Consider the following 20,737-nt stretch of genomic DNA (forward strand, 5'->3'; position numbering starts at 1 on the left):
ATTATTAAATAGTTATATAATGTGTGCAAAATATGAGTGTTCAACTTTATACGCCCGACTAGACTAGTCCCTGGGCAAGAAACTGCTCTGCAGTTTTACCAGGCCAATACAGTTTTCTCAATGAAAGGCTATGGGACCCAGTGTTAGGTTTAATCAATTTACTGTATTGTTACTGATTTGTGATGTAATATATGGTCTGGCCAGTAGAGGGCAGCGGCACAAGGCCAGAGAGCATGAGTGTTTTGGCAGCTGGAGTGAGGCAAGCGGACGTGTGGATCCTTGGGAAAAGTCTGGATATAGCGGTGCGACTCGGACGCGTTGTTCGGCTTGACATGACTCGGTGAGGACAACCAAGTGCACAGCATTGTGGGCTAGGCCACGTGAGGCCTCATTTCTAAGGACTTAAGGAGGCCCTGAGCTGGAGAGATCGGCATTCCATAAAAGATTCAAGACCGTGTTTCTGATTATTCGGGACTCAGCCCAGCAAGGACCCGTCTACTCCAGTCTTAGGACGTACCGGTACCATCTTGCATCTGAAACTGCTCCGAATAGGCAATCACCAAAGTACTGACAACACTGTTTTATTGATTTATGCATAGAAAGGGTTAAATCTCATTGTATTTTGCTCGCATTTAACTGTTAATTCTGTTTAAGTGTACCTGCGTATACCCTTAGTCGTTGTTATTAACAGGAACTTCTGTCATTGTATTTGTTACTTATATAGTGTTTACCCACCATCCTTTCCTTTGTATTATTATAAACTGGTTAGCAAATATGTATATTATGTAATCTTTGTGCTGTACCCCTGTGGCCGTCCCTCGTCCACGTTTCACCCAGTAGAAGGCTCCAGAGACTGAAATAACGAGTTCTGGTTCATACAAATCACTTTACATGCTATCAGGTCACATGGAACAGAACAGAACCAAAGAGGCGTAGGAAATAAGGAAAAACTGATCGGTAAGTATTTTAATACGCTTACATGCAATGAGTGCTAGAAATCTAGCATATTTTATTTGATAAATATGTCCTGAAATGTGCAAATCCACAGCAGTGACCCACAGAATACTACACTATAAAAGTTAACCAGTCTGCACCAGAAACATTTTTTTTTTTAACCTATGCCAGCCCATGGATTCGCTTATAATTTATGCCACCTTAAGGTGTAAATTTGTCTGGCACCGTGTGGTCTCACCCCTTCCGCTAAACTGCACTAAAGTGGAAAATTCATTAGGAAGCTTTTTGAAGAACCTAACACTGATGCACACAAACCTGAGTGTATGACCTTGGTCCTCCAGATATACACCATAGTCTTTTGAAATCTGATGCGTCAAATCAGAAAGGAGAGGAATTTTCATTGGCCCAAGCCCACCTTGCTTCCGTGGCGTATTAATCCTGTGATTAAAAAAAATGTACACTTTACAACTTTAATTATGACCATTTAGTATTTATTAATATTTTTCAACAAATAATTTTTATGCCTTATTCCAAATAACAGTTAAAGGCAACAAGGTAAATCGCCTTACTAAGATGCCTGCCTTACTGGAAACACGGCTTCAGGAAGAAAACAAAACATCCATCCTCTCTGCAGCTGCTCACTTACTGTCAGTCATCAGGGCAGTGCAGGGAGCAACAACACATCGCTAACACCACACTGAACAGCTGTATTCTTCACTTTATTACCCCTAACTTTGACAACCTAATGCACAGTGTATGTGTGCCTAGCTGGTTATAAAAAGGTGCCAGGGAGTGATTAAAGACACCTTTACCATGTTGAAAATAACTAATTGCTCCCTGCACTACCCCGATGATTGGAAGAGAGTGGCTGTAGGGAGGATACAAGTTAATTTTCTCCCTGTAGCTTTACTACAAGGCATGATTTTAAACACAACTTACCTGCAGATTAACACAGTATCTGCAGGTTAATAGCGATCCACCCCCCAACCTTACAACAATAACTACTGAGTCAAAAAGTATGAATAACTGCAGAAGATAACTTTCATATAACAAAAATCCATTCTGTCATGTGCATTGCGTGTTCTATACAGTAGTTTCCTATATCATCCATTTATGGTTCTGGCATTCTAGTTTACATACCACAAAAAACTGGGAAAACTTATTGACTCGAGTATAAGCCTAGGGTGGGAAATGCAGCAGCTACTGGCAAATTTCCCCATCCCCCCCCCATCCCGGCAAGCATGGCCACCCCCCCCCCCTCCCCCATCCCCACCCTGGCAAGCATGGGCCCCCCCTCCCCCATCCCCACCCTGGCAAGCATGGGCTCCCCCTCCCCCATCCCCACCTTGGCAAGCATGGGCCCCCATCACTGCACACATGAAAAAAAAATAAAACATTCCTCCACTCTGCTCCAGCTCTGTCTCCTGTTCTGCCAGCAGCTGATCTCAGCATCTGAGCAGCGCATGACGTCACTACCATGCGCCCTCAGACGCGGAGGTCAGCTGCGAGGGATATTCACTCCTCTCCACGCCGGGACTATGGGCGTGGAGAGGAGAGAATATGCATTTTCTTTAATAGCGCACAGTGTCAGCAGCGGCCGCTGCTCCTGCTGCTGCTCAGTGATGGTGTGTGCCTGCTACTAAAGAAAATTAATATTCACTCTTCTCCACGCCCATAGACGTGGAGACGAGTGAATATTCATGCTCTCTAATAGCGGGCACACAGAATCGCTTAGCTGCAGCAGGAAGCCGGCGACTGCTGCTACAGTGTGCGCCATTAAAGAAAATGAATATTCACTCCTCTCCACTCCCATGGGCGTGGAGAAGAGTGAATATTCATTTTCTTTAACAGCAGGCACACGTGGTAGCTGCAGCAGCCGGCTACTGCTTGTGCACCACTCCTCCGCCGCAACCCCCCACGACCTTCCACAGCCAGAATTATATATACCCTCGAGAAGTATATACTCGAGTATAAGCCGAGGGGGGACTTTTTCAGCATAAAAAATGTGCTGAAAAAGTCAGCTTATACTCGAGTATATACAGTAGTTCCCACTGGTAACATACAATTATTTCATAGTGATACAAACCATGCCAAGTGTGTGAATTGGGAGTCCACGGAGCAGGCCACCACCTCAGTATTAATTGATCTAAATTCTTCTATGCGGTCTCCAAAAGCAATAATTTCAGTTGGGCAAACAAACGTGCTAAAAAGACAGGAAGCAAAACAGAATTAAATGTTGATAAACGTTTTAAATAGCTCATTCTTAGACAGAAATGTAATTAAATATGCTTATTTTGTTTCGGATAATACTACATACATTAATATTAGCTCTAACCATCTATTGAAAAAAAAAATTATTAAAAATTATAAACAAATACAGCATTGTACTCACCTTCTCCAGGCCCACCAGTGAGTCTCCGGCACTGCTCCAATGGGAACTCTGCAGCCAATGCCAATCAGTAAGCTCATAGTCTTTTCTGGTGTAGCTGGCATACCCTACTCAGAGCAGCGGAGTTAACAGATTGTCTGCCATTCTGTTGACTTAACATCAGCGCGGCAGCCAATGCCAGACACTGGGAGTAGGGGGTAGAGACTCGTCAGTGGACCCAGGAAAGCTGAGTATAGCTTGCGGTGTCAGGCTATGTGCCCACGATGCAGAAATGCTGCATAATTTTTCCGCTTCTCCCTGGCAGGAAAAACGCATGCAGAATTTACATGCGTTTTTCCTGCCAGGTAGAAGCGTTTGTTAAGCGTTTTTGCAACCGGCATGGATTTATATAGTGTGACCAAGTAATAGTTAAGAAAAAAAAAAAAAAAAAAAAGAATAAAAATGGTAAAAACTAAAAAATAAGATTATACTTGCCTTCCGATGGCCCCTGGTATTTTCTCCGCTCCGTCTAGTCTGTTGTATGGGTCGCAGTGGTTTGAAAAGACATGCGATGACATCATTGAGTCATGTGACAGGTCACACGACCGCCGACGTCAGCTGTCACATGACTAAATGACGTCATGTCAGGTCCACACACCACCGCGACCCATACAACAGACCGGAACCATCGCTGAGGAGACCGGGGGCCATCAGAAGGTAAGTATAATTTTTATTTAAAAAAATTTTTTAACAGGTTCTATGGTACCTGGGTCTAGAGGTGAGTCTCCTCTTCTCCAAACCAGGGTACCATCCGCACTTCGAATCGCTTAATATCCGTATGTGCAAATGTGCTGACCTTAAGCATTTCAATGCAAGTCAATGGCGGCAATTACGCTGCGTGTCCGCAAAATTAATTGACATGCTGCGTATTTTTCCGCAATGATAATCCGCAGCGGAAATTTCCGCAGCATGTGCACAGCACATGCAGATCATTGGGGACCATGGGGCACGTATTACCAAGCGTTTTCGCTGCGGAAATTCCGCAGCAAAAACGCTTGAAAAACAGTGGGCAAGCAGCCTTATTTTTTAACAAACTGCCGCCGGGGATGATCATTACCTGAAAAGGAACAACTCCTTTATCATATTACATAGGATTTAGACTCCCCAAAATCTTTCATGCTGGCCACACTGACTCTTCCCCCAACAGATGGTGAGAAAGGATTGTCTTGAGTTTCCAGGACCAATCCTTTTGTTGGGCGTCAAAATAAGCCGCTGCCTGGGTATGGTAGAGACTCAGGGCACGAGAACGCTTAGTGAAGACAAACTGTCCAAGTAAGTGGGAACCAGGAAAGATTATATTATATACAGGTGCATCTCACTAAATTAGAATATCAAAAAGTTAATTTCAGTTCTTCAATACAAAAAGTGAAACTCATTACAGAGTGATCTATTTCAAGTGTTTATTTCTGTTATTGTTGATGATTATGGCTTATAGCCAATGAAAACACAAAAGTCATTATCTCAGTAAATTAGAATACTTTATAACAACAGCTTGAAAAATGTTTTTAAAACCCGAAATGTATGCTCAGTAAATCCACTCAATACTTGGTTGGGGCTCCTTTTTCATCAATTCCTGCATCAATGCGGCAATGTGGCATGGAGGCGATCAGCCTGTGGCACTGCTGAGGTATTATGGAAGCCCAGGTTGCTTTAATAGCAGCCTTCAGCTCGTCTGCATTGTTGGGTCTGGTGTCTCATCTTCCTCTTGACAATACCCCATAGATTCTCTATGGGGTTAAGGTCATGCGAGTTTGCTGGTCAATCAAGCACAGTGATATTGTTGTATTTAAAACCAGGTATTGGTACTTTTGGCCGTGTGGACAGGGGCCAAGTCCTGCTGGAGAAGGACATTTCCATCTCCATAAAGCTTGTCAGCAGAGGGAAGCATGAAGTGCTCTAAAATTTCCTGGTAGATGGCTGCGCCGACTTTGGTCTTGATAAAACACAGTGGACATACACCAGCAGATGACATGGCTCCCCAAACCATCACTGATTGTGGAAACTTCACTCTAGACCTCAAGCAGCTTGGATTGTGGCCTCTCCACTCTTCCTCCAGACTCTGGGACCTTGATTTCCAAATGAAAATTGGAGCTCTGGGACCTTGTAGAGTGTGTCAATGACTGCCTTCTGGACATCTGTCAAGTCAGAAGTCTTCCCCATGATTGTGGAGCCTACTGAAAGACTAAGTGACCTTTTTAAATGCTTAGGAAGCCTTTGCAGGTGTTTGTTAATTATTCTAATTTACGGAGATGACTACTTTTGTGTTTTCATTGGCTGTAAGCCATAATCAACATTAACAGAAATAAACACTTGAAATAGATCACTGTTTGTAATGACTATATAATATGAGTTTCATTTTTTGAATTGAAGAACTGAAATAAATGAACTTTGATGATATTCTAATTTAGTGAGATGCACCTGTATATTTTATCCTCTTATTGTTGAATATGTTGTTTTTAACCTGTCAGTTGAATTTCATCAACAGACATTTTTTAGTGAACTTTGACATGTCATGTGCCGTCAAGTTGCTGCTTAGGCGCTTTTTATGTGAAATGAATATATTTAAAAGCTGACCTTGTTTACCATGTGTTCCTGCATGTTTTTTTTTTCCTGAAGAAGAAGTGTATTATACTTAAAAACGTGTCAAATAAAACCACATTTCTTATTGATTTTCTGAAATTGGCGTCTTCAATAAATCAGCAGCACGAACAAGTCCACAAATCCTTCCTGGTTTCCATTGAAAGTGCTTTGACGACCCGTGGATCCGCAGCAGCTGAACAACAGTCTAAAAACGCACATTCCTATGTACCAGGTTAGCATAATCTGCCATTTTTAAGTCTGAATATTTAACGGATAAGACCCTGTCCATTTGGCTAGGACACTTGCACACATTCTGACTGACGTGTGGGATCGTGACATCAGCAACGCTCACCCAATGCAGAGGGGAGCGGTGCCAGATAACCCCTCTAACAACTTTTAATAAGGTCTTAATATTTTCAGAGAATGAATCTAAGGTTTTAAAACTGCATTGAGACGTTTGAAGCTACTATGAATTCGGTCTTAGAGGATCATGTGCTTGGGACCAAGTACTTTACAAGCAGCTACTCCAGTGGTCATGGCTTGAGGAAAATCTACTTTTCAATGAGCAGAAGAAATGATTGACAGGTCGGATCAGTGGACACGTGGTAAGAAACAAGCTTATTATATCTCGTCAAAGACATAACTATAAAACAATGGCTATTGCTCCAACTCCTGATTTATTGGAATTGCCAGTTTGTTTTAAGGAAGGTTATCCCCATTCACAACAAATGATATTTCTATGAATCTATAAAGGTATGGAAGAATGATCCCTGTTTTTTTGGGGGGTTTTTTTTTAGAAGCACAAAGAATTTGTCTTGAAGGTGCACATTGTGCTTTCAATTTTAGAGGCATAAAGAAAATAAAGGCCATGTAGGTCACAAAAATAAATAATTGAATTGTTGATGTGTGTCATGTTAATGGCAGTGTGCTCATGTACATTATGATGCGATGTAGCAGAGGCATAGTCCCATCTTTCATCGTGGCTGTCACTCAGATTCTTTCAGGTCTCCCCAGAGGTGGATTACATACTGAGTATTTAAACCCAAGACATTTCTCTTATTTTAAGACTTGTTTTTAATACTACTTAGCACATTTTTCTATTTACATGAGTTAGAATAAGAGGATCTGTAATATAGTCTTTATTGTGAGGGTCCTGGGTGACTTATTTCAGTATCCAAGTCATTCCCTTCTGACACAGCCAAAGACTATACAGATGAGGTGGTGCAGAGAATATAGTCAGCCCCCACCCCTACACCCCCAGCACATTATCAGCATGAGGTTGCTGACGATAGGTCAGTAGACCCAGGGCCAATGTACATAGATACCCTGGACCTTACAGAATTTAAGTACTTGAAATGTATGACCCAAGTTGCTATTTAAAAAAAAAAAAATTGAAAAAAAACACAAACTGTACTAAAAAGCGGCCCGTCAACTTAAAAATTTTTTTTTTTCCTTACACTCGTCCATTTACCCATCTGAGTATGAAACCCCCGATTTAGAAAATTGAAAGGTATTCACATACTGAGAGGGGTGGGGGGTGTCAGTCAAGTGTGAGCATTCACCTAACCTCAAGGAAACAGAACACCTATAGTTTGCAACCACTAGTTATTTTCAGTTTTATTTCTCGCCTTTATTATAATAGTTGTTTGCACATCTGTATGTCACATTATTTTGTCTCTGAATACACGAAAACCATTAGGACAGGTGCTCCCTCCTTTCTGCTCACAGCTATGCTCCCAGTGAATAACTGATTGCATACTGGAGACCCCCGGAGTGCCGAGGCTGCTCCCACTGCTGTCCACTCAGTCTTTCCGAATGTTGAGTGACTACTGTCCCTGGAGGTAGGTTAGGCATCTTCAGGTCACCGCAGAGGAGTCCTTTACGGCACATGCGCATAGGAACCAGTCCTACTAATATTTTAAGGGCTCGCTCACACTGGCAAGTAGCATCAGATTATTCTCATGCGAGAGAGTCGGATGTTATATGCAAACGACCCTCGGCTCAAACTCTGCTGCAAGCGTGAGCCGAGTGTCATTAAAATGTGATCCGATTCTCTAGCACAAGAGAGTCGGATCAAAGGCGTGGAGAAGACAGAACTTAATTTCTCCATTCTGCGAGTTGGCATAGATCGAACTGCACTTGAAAGACATCAGAGTGCAGTCTGATGTTATATACGCACCCACAGACTTCCATAGGTGCGCGCTGTCCAATACATGCAGCAATTTTCTCAGGCCAACTCGGCTTTAAAAAAAAAAAAAAAAAAAACACAAACATGCGCTAGTCGGCCCTGCTCCATAGTATAACATTGGAGCGAGCGCTATCCGATGAAACCTATGTGGCAGTGTGAACGAGCCCGGAGACAGGTTTCTGTCAGTGTAACAAGACAGCGGCCAATTTAGTGTTCTGTGGTGATTACCATCCTAGACAAAACAAATGTCATTTGCCAATTAAAGGGTATTTAGGAATGCATTTCTAATGAAATTTCATTTGTTTTTCCTATCCCTGGAGGACCCCCTTTTAGTGCAGATCCATATACAACAAAACAAGATACTCACAAATCAAGAGGATAGAAGAAGAAAACCAAGTATTTCCCCTTGTAATCTGTAAGTTTTAGCTCTTTGAATTCTCCATTTATGACTGCAGTCCCCTCCCAGTATGGAGCCGGCTTGGAAACTAGAAATAAAATACATATAAATAAAATGTTACAGAAAAATCTTTGCATTTAAGATCGTTCTAGAAGTCTTAACATTAACCAGAAGACTGGTTCAGTAGATCATGTAAATCTAGAGGGCTTACAATCGCTTCGCTAATGCTTGCTTAGGCTGATCTCTGAGCAGCAGAATGATGGAGCTATTCCTCAAGCAATGGAAGCTGTGAATACAGCCAACACACAGCTGCTACCTCCACACCACAAGACGGGCAATTATTCTCAAGCAGCCACAATTCAGATGTAGCCCCATCAACTACTGTCAGCCAGCCATTTCCACATAACGCTCCAAGGAGAAGAGCCATTGAGACCTTTTTCAAAACACAGAAAAAAAAATACATTATGCCGAGACATTCGTGCAATTTTTATCAGCGTGACATTGAGGCCCTATGGTACACTTTACTTTAAGAAAAGTTCTAAATCCGCAACTAGACAGACAATTTGGATTCATCCCGGCACAGGTAAACAATCCAGACTGGCTGCAATGGGAAAATCTTAGATATAAAGCAATGATGCAAAATTTGCAAGTGTGATGGCTAAGAAAACACCATGAAAGAAACCAAGCCATAATGAAGACTTGTGCCTCTTCCGTGTTTTGGACCCACTCCTGATTTTGACTTTCACACTGGTATTTTGCATCAGTGTTTATAAAGAGGCCTTATGTACATCAGATAGTAATAAACCTTACACAGTAAAATGAAAAAACACACAATTTAATCTGACTCCCTTGGCAGTTAGAAACTTATAAAAAAAAAAATGAAAGGCTATTACCATTCTACAAAGTGGCCTTGAAGGGGTTGTACTGGACAGGGATAAAGTGGTCTTAGAGGGGTTGTACTGGACTTTAGATTGGCAGCCAGTCCTTAGGATAGATCAGAAGTATCAGATCAGTTGGGGAATGGGGAGTAACAACCCCTGCCAATCAGCTGTTCTCAATGCCCAATGGAAGCAGATGTGTAGTACCCAGCCAACTATACATTTGACAGTTCTGTGTAGTTCCGCTCCTCAACTGTTCTTGGTCCAGGCGGCAACCAGAAGTGAACAGTTGATTGTCAGGGGTATTAGGGGTCACACCTCAAACCAACCTGATATTGATGACCTATCCTAAGATTAGGCCATAAATATTAAAGCCGGGAACAACGCTTTAAAAAAAAAATAAAAAAAAGTATCTTTCTATTCTGGTTCTGCTTCAAATAAAACAGTGGGCAGTCCCAGAATGGAGATTTCTCTGTATATAATCTAGTAACAAAGCTGCTTAGAAGTGTCTACTAGTGTTGAGAGAGCATGCTCGACACTGCTAAGTACTCGCCCGAGCATCTCACTACTCGGGATGTTCGGCGAGCACCGAGCATTTTCGGGTTACTCAGGCGGGAGCTCGGGTCTCCGCCCTGCACGTTTGGCGCTCTTTACAAAGCCAATGAACATGCAGGGATTGCCAGCCAGTCACTGTAATGCCAAGGCCATGTTGGTTGTGGGCATTACAGTGATTGGCTGGCCGCACAGCGTCACCTCGAGTATTTAAAACCGGGCGCCGCCATCTTGGACACAGTCGCTCCGGATCAGACAGTGTAGAGAGTGCTGCTGAGCTAGGGAGAGATATATAGTGCGAAATAGTTAGTGTAGGGTCTCTAAAGCCTGCCAAATCAAACAAACAGTCCTTCGCAGGACTAATATCCATCCCAGATAGACAAGGACTTGCACGGGGATAGTTGCAAGTCTGCATCTTCTGATGCGGTAAGGATCACTTCTGATGGGCACACTCTTAGGCAGTGCCCTGGGTGTCAGAGATGCTTCCAGGGGTCTTCCCCATGCTGTTCCCATGTCTTTTCAGCACTGTATGCATGTGTCACACAGCACATGGCCAGATAAGGTTGTAAAATGTTAAAATGACATTTCCCGGTGAATGCATTTGTCACGGTTGAAAGCAATACAAAAGTGCAAAAACGCATAAAAAATGCTACTTGTGAACATAGCCCAAGGTGTGGAGGAGTATTTTTGTTTTTGGTTATTTATTTTACTTTATACACAAGTCTTTACCCCGGAAAGGAAGTTCCTTAACATATTTCACAGGAAAGCAGTTTCAGTTTCGTTTTTGAACGTTTTATTGTGAGCCCGTAAAAGTGGCTTAATACCTCTGACCACGTTGTTGACAGCAGTGACCTGGGGGTCAGAAATGCTTCCTGGGGCGATCCCCATGCTGTCCCCATGTCATTTGAGCACTGTCTGGGCACTTTTTAGGCTTTCTACAGACTGCCGGGGGTGCCGCTGCAAAAATGCTCGGGTCTACCATAGACTAACATTGGGCTCGTTGCTCGGGTCGAGCACCTGAGTATCACGGTGAGCTCGGCCCGAGCTTCGAGCACCCAAGCATTTTACTGCTCGCTCAACACTAGAGTCTACTGCTCCCCAACTTTCCAGCAATGTCAGCCCTGAACTTCCAGGTTGTAAGATGCATGCAGAGCGGGATCTTACAGACTTCTGCGGCCGCTCTCGCAGTGATGGAAAGTGTGAGATTTGGCGCTTTACGATAAGCCAGCACTGCCGCATACTATAATAAGCCATTACCAGACAGTAACATCATTACAGTGGTTACCATTTGGTAGTAGCTTAAAGTACACAGCAGCATTGGGTTAGCGGAAAAAGCAAGACCTCACCATCACTGCGAGAGCAGCCGCAAAGGGTTGTGGAATCCCGGTCTGCACACCAAGATTTCACAACACCGAAGTTTGGGCCCGATTTTTACTATAAAGTCAGGACTTGGGCGATTTATCTGAATCTGGTAACAAAACTGCTCAAATGTCCCTAATCTCACTCAATCTGGGGCTGCCACTGTTATACTGACTAAAAGCGGCGATAAGTACTCAGAGGTGTTGCCCGATGAAATCAAGTAAGCGCCTAACAAAAACAAGCGATAACTTGTTGCTCAATGGGGATCGGGGAACTTTACCCAAATTACAATGGATCGGTAATGGGCATGATGGATCACTGCACCATTTTGTAAAGGGGGAGAATGGGTCGCTGTCGGGGATAAAATCTCCCCAATTTGTGCAGCCACTCAGCAGCAGGTTGATAAATCCTGTGTATAGGCGATAGAGGCTCTCCAGTGAAAACGCATTAAGAACCCATTGTGAACAGTCATGGTTAACATTGCTGAGGATCCCAATAGACGGACTGTACCTTTTACAAAGTGTCCTACCTTTACCGAAAAAAACAAAATGAGCTTGCCTGAATAAGGGAGAATTGAGTCGAGCCCAAACTGCAGAATATTTCCACTTCTGATCTAGCAGCGGATTAGCATAATTTACACTGCAAAAATGGCAAGATTAACCTGCAGATTTACCATTGACTTCACTATATATTGCAACAGCATGAAAGTCATTCAGATTTGATGACTGGGCTATATTTAGTGTGCTTTTAGAAAAGACGTTCACTTGTACACACATTTGCTCTAATTTTTGTCTTGGCTTTCTGTTTCTGCAATGTTAGACCCAAATAGTGACGAAAATGATATAAGGAGCTGGGTAACAATCTTTTGGGAGCCTTTTGTATCCATACATTCAGAGGAGGGGCTATTGGAAAATGCAAAAAAAAAAAGTATATACACTTAGAGATGAGTCCCAATAATAGAGAGAGGTAGCACAGGTCCAAAATACTGATCAAGAAACGCACACACCTGTGGAGCCAGATTGCATAAAGAAGTTGTTCACTACTTGGGACAACCTCTTCTCATATCCCACGCTTGGCCCCGATAAAATAACGCCTATACTCATCTCTTGTGCTGGCGCTGTTCCTGCGGTGTCGGCACTCGCTCTCCCCGGGCTCCTGTGTGGTTTTTATGCGAGCCTGGCGCCCAATCAGCGCTGGCATCACTGTCCCCGCATCCAGTCAAATTGAACATGAAAAGGAAGTGAGATCAGCTGCAGCTCGGACTTCCTCTTCGTTTTTCGAATTGCCCGAAATAGAGACAGTGACGCCAGCGCTGACTGGGCCCCGGGATCACGTGTCATAACCGCATGAGCGCTCTGGGACTCCAAGCGCCGACACCGCTGAACCGGCGCTGGCACGGGAGGAGAGTATAAGCTCCCCCCCAATCAGGGCCAAACAAGTCGATCAACAAGGGGTTGTCCTAGTAGTGGACAACCCCTTTAAGTTTTATAAACGCATGTGTATGAGGCAAGTATAAGGTGTCCGTCACCTATCAAGAACAGCTAAAACACAGGATAGTCTGTGTTCACACTGCAGTATTGAAAGACTGATGTGATTGGCTGCATTTATGGACAGGTGCTGGAGCTGTCATTCATTGAATGCATTATTATGGTACGTATAATGGACCATTACAGAACATTCAAGATTTTTTTTCCCCCATACAGACCACTGGCCCATCTGGAATATTACCCTTGTGCACTAGCGCTAATGGATCTGGGTGCTGTATGTGGCGTAAACAGACCGAATATAGGCTCGTCCGTTATGGCTTCAGGGACATCCTGGCGCCACCTGAGCATTAGACAGTCTAGTTTTAGTGCCAACGGGTAATAGCAACATATCACATTAGTGCTTAGACCGTTCTCACACCTGGACGGACACAAAGTCTATGATGGCTAGTTAGTTACACCTGTGTTGTGCCCAAGGTCACTGCTCAGAAACTGCTGCCGGCCCATTCACTAGAAAGAAGCCACATTGCAACAGTAACAGCCCCGTGTCCCCCAGAGGTCACCGTCACCAAATATAAGTGATTATTATGGTATATACTAGTAATCTGCCATCACCAGCAGTCTGGGATCTTATGTGCACAGCAGATTTCTGCAGATGATCATGAGCGCAGGGAATAAACCCCAGAGGAGAAACGGACCAGAAACGGATCTGGCGGCAGCACAGGATAAATGACAGATTCCCTCCACTAGGGTAAGATCGCAGGACGCCACAAGCCGGGCCACGTAGTGAGCACTAAGCTGCAGAACAGAACGGAAACCCATTCATAGATCTAACACTAGAGAAGCGTACAGAAGAGAGCGGCAATAAGTCACTATTCACACTGCTGATCGCACACATGCGGCTGGGAGCAGTCACGTCCGCACTGAGCGCAGGCGGCCGGTGATGAACGTGACCGTGTGTATCTGCACCAATAGGAGCCGCACAGTGCACACGGGACAATACACACAGCGCACAGCAGAGCCATGCAGGAGGCCAGAGATGAACGTGACCGTGTGTATCTGCACCAATAGGAGCCGCACAGTGCACACGGGACAATACAGACAGCGCACAGCAGAGCCATGCAGGAGGCCAGAGATGAACGTGACCGTGTGTATCTGCACCAATAGGAGCCGCACAGCGCACACGGGACAATACACACAGCGCACAGCAGAGCCGTGCAGGCGGCCGGGCTAGGGGGCCGTACAGGCTGCAGCTTCTCAGCTCTGGGAACCCACTTTTAGCTTTGCTCAGATGCAGGGAGTGGTCGGACACCGGCACACGGGTGGCCTCCCCGGGGTACACCTGCCCGCCGGCATAGAAGTGGCACTCTCCGTCTTGAGCAGCCTTGCCCGGCCGCGCCGGCTCCTTGTCTTCTGCTGTGACATAAGTGCTAGCGAGAGCAAGGCAGAGAAGCAGGAACAGTGCGGGCCTGGACCAAGCGGCCTCCATCCTGTGCTGCGGCTGTGGAAGGACACGTACTGCCTGGATGTGACCGTGCACAGGAGGCGGGACCGAGAGGCCATATACGACGAGGGGCGGGACCAGGGTTAACCCCTCACCCACCGACTCCTGGGTTACATTTCATTCATTCCCTTCTCTAGGCTCATTGTCTTCTTATAGGGAAAGACACAATTCTTCCTGTCAGTCTGTCTGTCCTGTGTAAAAAAAACTGTATTTCACATAAAATTGGACCAGCATTTCTGTCAGTAGCCATGTTGACCTCACCTGCTGCCCAGCCTCCCTTTTTCAGTAGCCGCTTAGGCGTTCTGGATTACATGACAGGCTTTAGGCTATGTGCGCAGGTTCAGGATTTGAAGCCGAAATTTCCTAAGCGTTTCTGCATCTCCTTGGCACGAAAAACACTGCAGAAAAACCGAGCTGTTTTGCCATGTTTTTGACGTGTTTTTTGATGCAGTTTTGTTCATGAATGCATGCTTTTTGGAGCCAAATAAAGTTATTTGGTGGGACATTGCTTAAACCCTTGGATTACCATAAAAACTGGGTGAGTATATTGGTTAATTTAAATAATTTAAGAATGTGTCTGTTGTATTTCAAATAAAGTATTTGCTCTGTGTCTGTGTGTTTTTTAACTCTTACTTTATTTAGGTTTGGTGTTGAAAGGGTCTGATTGACACCTTGTCATCACCAAATAAAAGAGCTAGGTGTCAGCTAATCCCATTCACTCAATCCTCATTAGCATTTCCATTCATGTACTCTATGTGGCTGCTGTGAACTGCAATTTTAGCCTAGGAAGGTGCCTATGCAAACATGGTCCATGGCCATTATTAACAGCACACAGCTGTTTTGTTGGCCACTATGTCCACCCGATCAGCACTCAGCAGTGCTTTGGACGCAGCGTATTTTTGCTGCGTCCAAAACGCGGTGTTCTAGTCCCGCACTTTTGTTGTCGGTACATGTGAATCTGTGGTGCCCCTGAGGGTTCGGTCGCCACAAGGGGGGATACTGCAGCCTGTCAGCAGGTGTAGTGTCTCCTCACCCAGGTAAGGAAGGTGCACTGGTCAGGACCCTGAATCTACATTCAACACTACACACTCCTGACCTATGGGAGGCAAGTATGCACCATAGTGCTGCCTCAGCAGGATCACAAGTGATGGGAACCAAAAGTTAGGGGAACCATATAGTGGGTGAAGGGTAGAACACAGTTTTAGTTTGCACACATAGTTTCATATATAATAGCCAGCCATCTTAAGCACAAGGTTCTTTGATTGTGGTCTTTGCAGCTGACAGTGGCCTTGTGTAGGAGCCTGCAGTGTGCTGAAGATGCACGGTCCTCGTGCTCTGACCTTGACACGAGGAGCGGGTATGAGTTAACAGTGTCTCTATCCCGGTCAAGTTCCCTTGCTTAAGAAGGTCGGGAGCTATAGTGACAGATCCCACATAGCAAAAGGATCCCAGGAGGATGCAGACGGAGCGGTATACGCCACCTGTCCTCGCTATACTGGCCCAGCCAGAGGGACTCCTGCTGCAAGAGGGGTACCGGCCCCCGACTTATGACTTTGCCACTTCACGTCTCTGTCAGAGAAGCCAGGTAGGCTACAGTGGATCCCATCGGGTGACGGGCGGAATGGAATTGCCGCCTTACCCTATATCTGTGCATAGTCCAGAGGGAGACCCAGCCTTTACACGCACACGGACAGGAGAGGTTCAAAGGGAACTGTTAGGAACACTCTGAGGGTCCTGATCCAGGCACCTGAAGCACCTGGGTGCGCTGAGCCCTCATCTCTGGTGGCCGCAGTGGTCCGTGAGGAGCAGGGAGAAGCCTTGCGGCTGCTGTCTAAAAAGAACTGTGAGTAAAAACCCTGGAAGACTATCCCTATGGCCTCCGGACTCTTTATTTCCACACATCACCACACAACACCTGAGTGACCCAGGACTACTCTCCTCATCCTCCTGTCCCATCTGCCCTGAGGCACAGCTCCGCCTGTGGAGAGTTATACCATCGCAAGCTGCCACAACACCCGGCCTCAGAGGACTGCTAGCAGCGCTGGTAGCTCATCACCAGACACCGCAGGTGGCGTAGTCGTTAAAACCACTCAAGCCTGAATGCCCTAACATAATTTTTAATGTGACGGCCCTGGGCACGGGACGGGTCCGGTCCACGACTGCATCCCCCAAACATCTGACCCAGTTCCGAGTACCCCCACCATCTTCCCAGGGCAGGGCTGCGAGCGTCACAAATCCACCACACTTCAATCAGTCAAAATCTGCAGCGGAGACTAGCATGTCCGGTAAAGAAATTGACATGCTGCGGGTGAGTTTGGGTACGTGGCCACGATCAGGAGCTGCTGCAGGTTTGATGCTGCGTGTTTATACAGCGTCAAACCCACAGCGTCCAGATGGTACAGCATCGTGGATGGGATCTCTAGAAATCCCATGTCCACTATGCGTGCATCAGAGGCTGCAGATCACCCATGGATACTGACATGCGGCGCGTCTTTCAGGACCGCAGCATGTCAAATTCTCTTGCGGAGTCGCTTGTCTCCGCAACATAAATTTGACCACTAGAATGTACTGAATGCAGTAAATCTGCATGGTTCAGTGAACACATGTGGATTTACCTGCGTTCAATAGAATGCAACGTTTTGAACGCAGCAAAAAATATGCGTACAAAGCATCCAGATCGTGGGCACAGAACCTAAAATTTAAAAAAAAAATGGTGTGGGCTCCCACATCATGTTTATAACCAGCAGAGGGAAAGTTGACTGCTGGGGGCTGATATTAGTAGCCGGGGAAAGGGCCATTAGCCAAAAATGTTCCCTGGCTATTAATATCAGTCCACAGCGCCTGATAAAGAAGCTATCCCTACCTGACAGCGGAGTGTTTTCACCCTAGGGTTCAGATTGGTGTCCCCGCTCCTCGGAGGCTGTCCCTCGCCTTTCCCTAAGTATCCCTAACCAAACACACACATGAATGAATATATAAATATATCAATAAAAAAGACCAGTCATGAAAAACAGTCATATCAGAGTTGACATACTGCAGAATAATAATAATCACGTCAATGGGAAATAAACAAAATATACTTAGATATAAAATAACCCACTAACACGGATGAAGATATATACTGGTCAGAGAAGTCAAAAAATTAGAAATAGACTTATCTTATCTCTAGTCCATCTGAGTTTCAAATGATGTCTTGAGTGATATTCCTTATAAGCCCCTCAATGGGTGGCTATATAGACTCAATCCACAATCCAAAGTTTTACAGAGTGATTGCAACACCCCAGGCATCTATTTTCAAAATCCCTCAGACTAGTATAAAGTCATAAGCACTAGAAATCGTCCCTAAAAGTTAGTCCCAAATATATACTGGTCAAAAAATAAAGAGACTTATCTTATCTCTAGTCCATCTGAGGTTTGAATGATGTCTTGAGTGATATTCCTTAGAAGCCCCTCAATGGGTAGCTGTATGGAATCAATCCACAGTCCAGAGTTTCACAGAGTGATTATGACACCCCAGGCATCCATTTTCAAAGTCCCTCAGACTGGTACAAAGTAATCAGCACTAGGAATCGTCCCATAAAGTTAGTCCCGTTTGTCCCAACGCGTTTCACACCCTCCTCAATGTGGGGCTCATCAGGGGACAGAAAGTGTTAGAGGAGATAAGCCATAATAGGTGCACGCATAATAGCTCCTTGTATACCGGAGTCCAACCATGTGTTAAATGGTAGGCATAATCGCTTTATACACCCCTTCAGAGTACCACGTGTCATAGGATTAAGTTCACCTGTAATCAGTCCCAGTGTTACCTTGACTATGAAATGCAAGCTTCGTTTGGGAGAATCCCCATCGCGTACTGCTGAATTTCCGGTTCCTACGTCAAACGTCACTTCCGGTTGCGTAGTCCGGAGTGTTAACTAGAGGATAGAATGTAAACTGCGTACGCAAAGTCAGTATCCTCCCAATCTGTTATACCATACGTCATTTCCTGGTTGCGCCAAATGGAACGCAAGCTGCGTTTCACTCTCTAAATAAAGGATTGCGCGGCCCTCAGTTATAGAGTGGGGGTTAGCACTACCATAGAGGACGGACCCAGTCATTTCAAAAACATTGAGAGATGAATTAATTATACTAGAAGTGCTGAATGTAGTTAGGCAAGTATGTGTGCAGGCCATAAAATAATAATAAGTAGCATACTATCCACTTAAACACAAATATCGATGAATAACTAAATAAACATTCAAGTCAACCAGTATATAAAGTACGCACACTGGGACTATAGATAGATAAACAACATAAAGGGGCTGATCACGATTTTGTCCATAGAGGCTAATGGGAACAACAGAAAGGCTACACAAAGCTAGAGAAGTTTAACTGTTCATTGATACCTCCGGGATTCAGAGATTCCAGCCAGAAGATCCATCTGGACTCCCGCTGTAAAATTTTTCTGTCCCAGTCCCCCTGTTGCACTGAGGGACTGACCACCTCAATAGAACGGAACGTGATGGAATTTAGATCTCCTCCATGGTGCACATTGACATGTTTCGCTAGGGGTGTATCTCTTTTATTTCGGATATCTCCTAGATGTTCACCGATATGCACCTTAAACTGCCTTCTGGTCTTACCCACATAATCTTTGGGACAGGTGCACGTACACATGTACACAACACCCACCGTTTTGCAATTAGCAAAATGTTTATTCCTATAGGTGCGTCTAGTCACCGAACTCACAAAGGTATCAGAGATAGAAACATATCGGCAATACATGCACTGTCCACATCTAAAGGTGCCAACAGACCTTCTGTCCAGCCAAGTCCCCTCCTTTTTGGGAGGCACAAAATGACTATGTACCAAATGATCTTTGACAGATCTGCCTCTCCTGAAAGTAACAAATGGATAGTCAGCAATCCATTTGGAAATATCCGGGTCAGTCCTCAGGATACCCCAGTATTTTCTCAAAATTGTCATGATCCTAGGATGCTGATCATCATATGTTCCAATTAGCCTAGTCAGAGAAGTCTGTTCAGGTCTGGAGTGAGACACAAGTAATTTGGATCTGTCCTGCTGCAGTGCATGATTAAAGGCTTTATTAATCACCTTAGTTGGATAGTCCCGATCAGAGAAGCGGTCCTTCAGGTCCCTAGCCTTATGAAAAAAGTCAGAAGTAGAAGAGCAATTTCTCATTAGTCTTAAGACCTTTAGGGATCCCTTGTTTCAAAGGGGTAGGATGATAACTACCCCACTTCAATAGGCTATTCGCCGCCTACGGTTTCCTAAAAATAGATGACCTCAAAGAACCAGATTCATCAATTGAAATTATGACATCCAAAAAGGCAATCTTTTTACCTAGTATCTCATAGGTAAATTTTAGGCCCAAATCATTGTCATTTAGACGCTGTCTAAACCTCATGAAGGACACCTCATCTCCAGTCCAGAGGACGAGGATATCGTCGATGTAACAGCCCCAAAACTGGATATGTGGGCCCCCGACGACATCCCCGTCCCCAAAGACTATAGTGTCCTCCCACCAGCCCAGGAGCAGGTTAGCATAAGTGGGGGCACGAGGGCTCCCCATTGCTGTGCCCCTGAGCTGGTGGTAGAACCTGCCGTGAAATAGAAAAAAATTATGTGTAAGGACATAGTCAAGCAGCTGAAGAATAAAACCATTGTGTGGAATCAAATGGTTTCCCCTTGTTTTTAGGAAGGATTCTACTGCCAATAAACCCGCTGTGTGATGAATACTGGAATACAACGCCTCCACATCTATGGAGACCAAAATAGTCCCAGGGTCAACTGTAATGTCATCCAATTTTGTTAGTAGGTCTGTTGTATCCCTCTAATAGGACGGGAGAGCTATGACAATGGGTCTAAGCATCTGATCAAGGTAAATGCTCGAGTTTTGACTTAATGCATCTACACCTGAAACAATTGGTCTCCCTTTCAGTGGGGGATAGCCCTTGTGAACCTTAGGGAGGGCATAAAAGGTTGCAATTACCAGAAACTTTGGGAGAAGAAAGTTCAATTCACTTGGTGAAATCAGACCATTTAGTCTGGCTTGTTGGAGAATATCAGATAAAGTCCTCATATAGACAGATGTAGGATCTCCTTGTAATACCTGATAGGTCATCGTGTCTGAAAGAATATTCATACAAATCGAAACATATTGTTCACAGTCTAGGAGCACTATATTCCCCCCCTTGTCAGAGGGTTTGATGACAAGGGAGGTGTCATCACTCAAGTCCTGCAATGCTCTCCGTTCATCAAACGTGAGATTAGGGTTCAGATTTATTCTCCTAATTTCCTCCATAACCAATGATGAAAAAATATCTATACTACTGATATCTTCTATAGGTGGCATTCTGGTACTTTTGGGTTTTAAATCCGAAAAAGGACCCTTCCCCGGTTCAGGAGTGCCC

The 20,737-nt window shown here is 44.7% G+C and overlaps 1 protein-coding gene across 3 annotated transcripts in view; it reads right to left on the minus strand.

Moving 5' to 3' along the window:
- PRDX4 (peroxiredoxin 4) overlaps positions 1 to 14,392 on the minus strand; it is a 24,116-nt gene extending 9,724 nt beyond the window's left edge. For 2 of the 3 annotated variants that reach the window (XM_073667510.1, XM_073667512.1), the window contains exons 1-4: positions 14,096 to 14,391; positions 8,518 to 8,635; positions 3,041 to 3,157; positions 1,270 to 1,392 (exon numbers count right to left, since the gene is read on the minus strand). In XM_073667510.1, coding sequence (XP_073523611.1) covers positions 1,270 to 1,392; positions 3,041 to 3,157; positions 8,518 to 8,635; positions 14,096 to 14,309 — 572 coding nt within the window. In that variant the 5' untranslated portion in view covers positions 14,310 to 14,391. Of the gene's footprint in view, positions 1 to 1,269; positions 1,393 to 3,040; positions 3,158 to 8,517; positions 8,636 to 14,095 lie in introns of all 3 variants that reach the window. The other variant, XM_073667509.1, reaches the window with a different exon arrangement.
- Between the last annotated feature and the right edge of the window lie 6,345 nt (positions 14,393 to 20,737).

This window comes from Phyllobates terribilis, unplaced genomic scaffold (genome assembly GCF_046119375.1).
Source record: "Phyllobates terribilis strain yellow unplaced genomic scaffold, ASM4611937v1 Scaffold_2__4_contigs__length_985480577, whole genome shotgun sequence".
Taxonomy (NCBI): Eukaryota; Metazoa; Chordata; class Amphibia; order Anura; family Dendrobatidae; genus Phyllobates; species Phyllobates terribilis.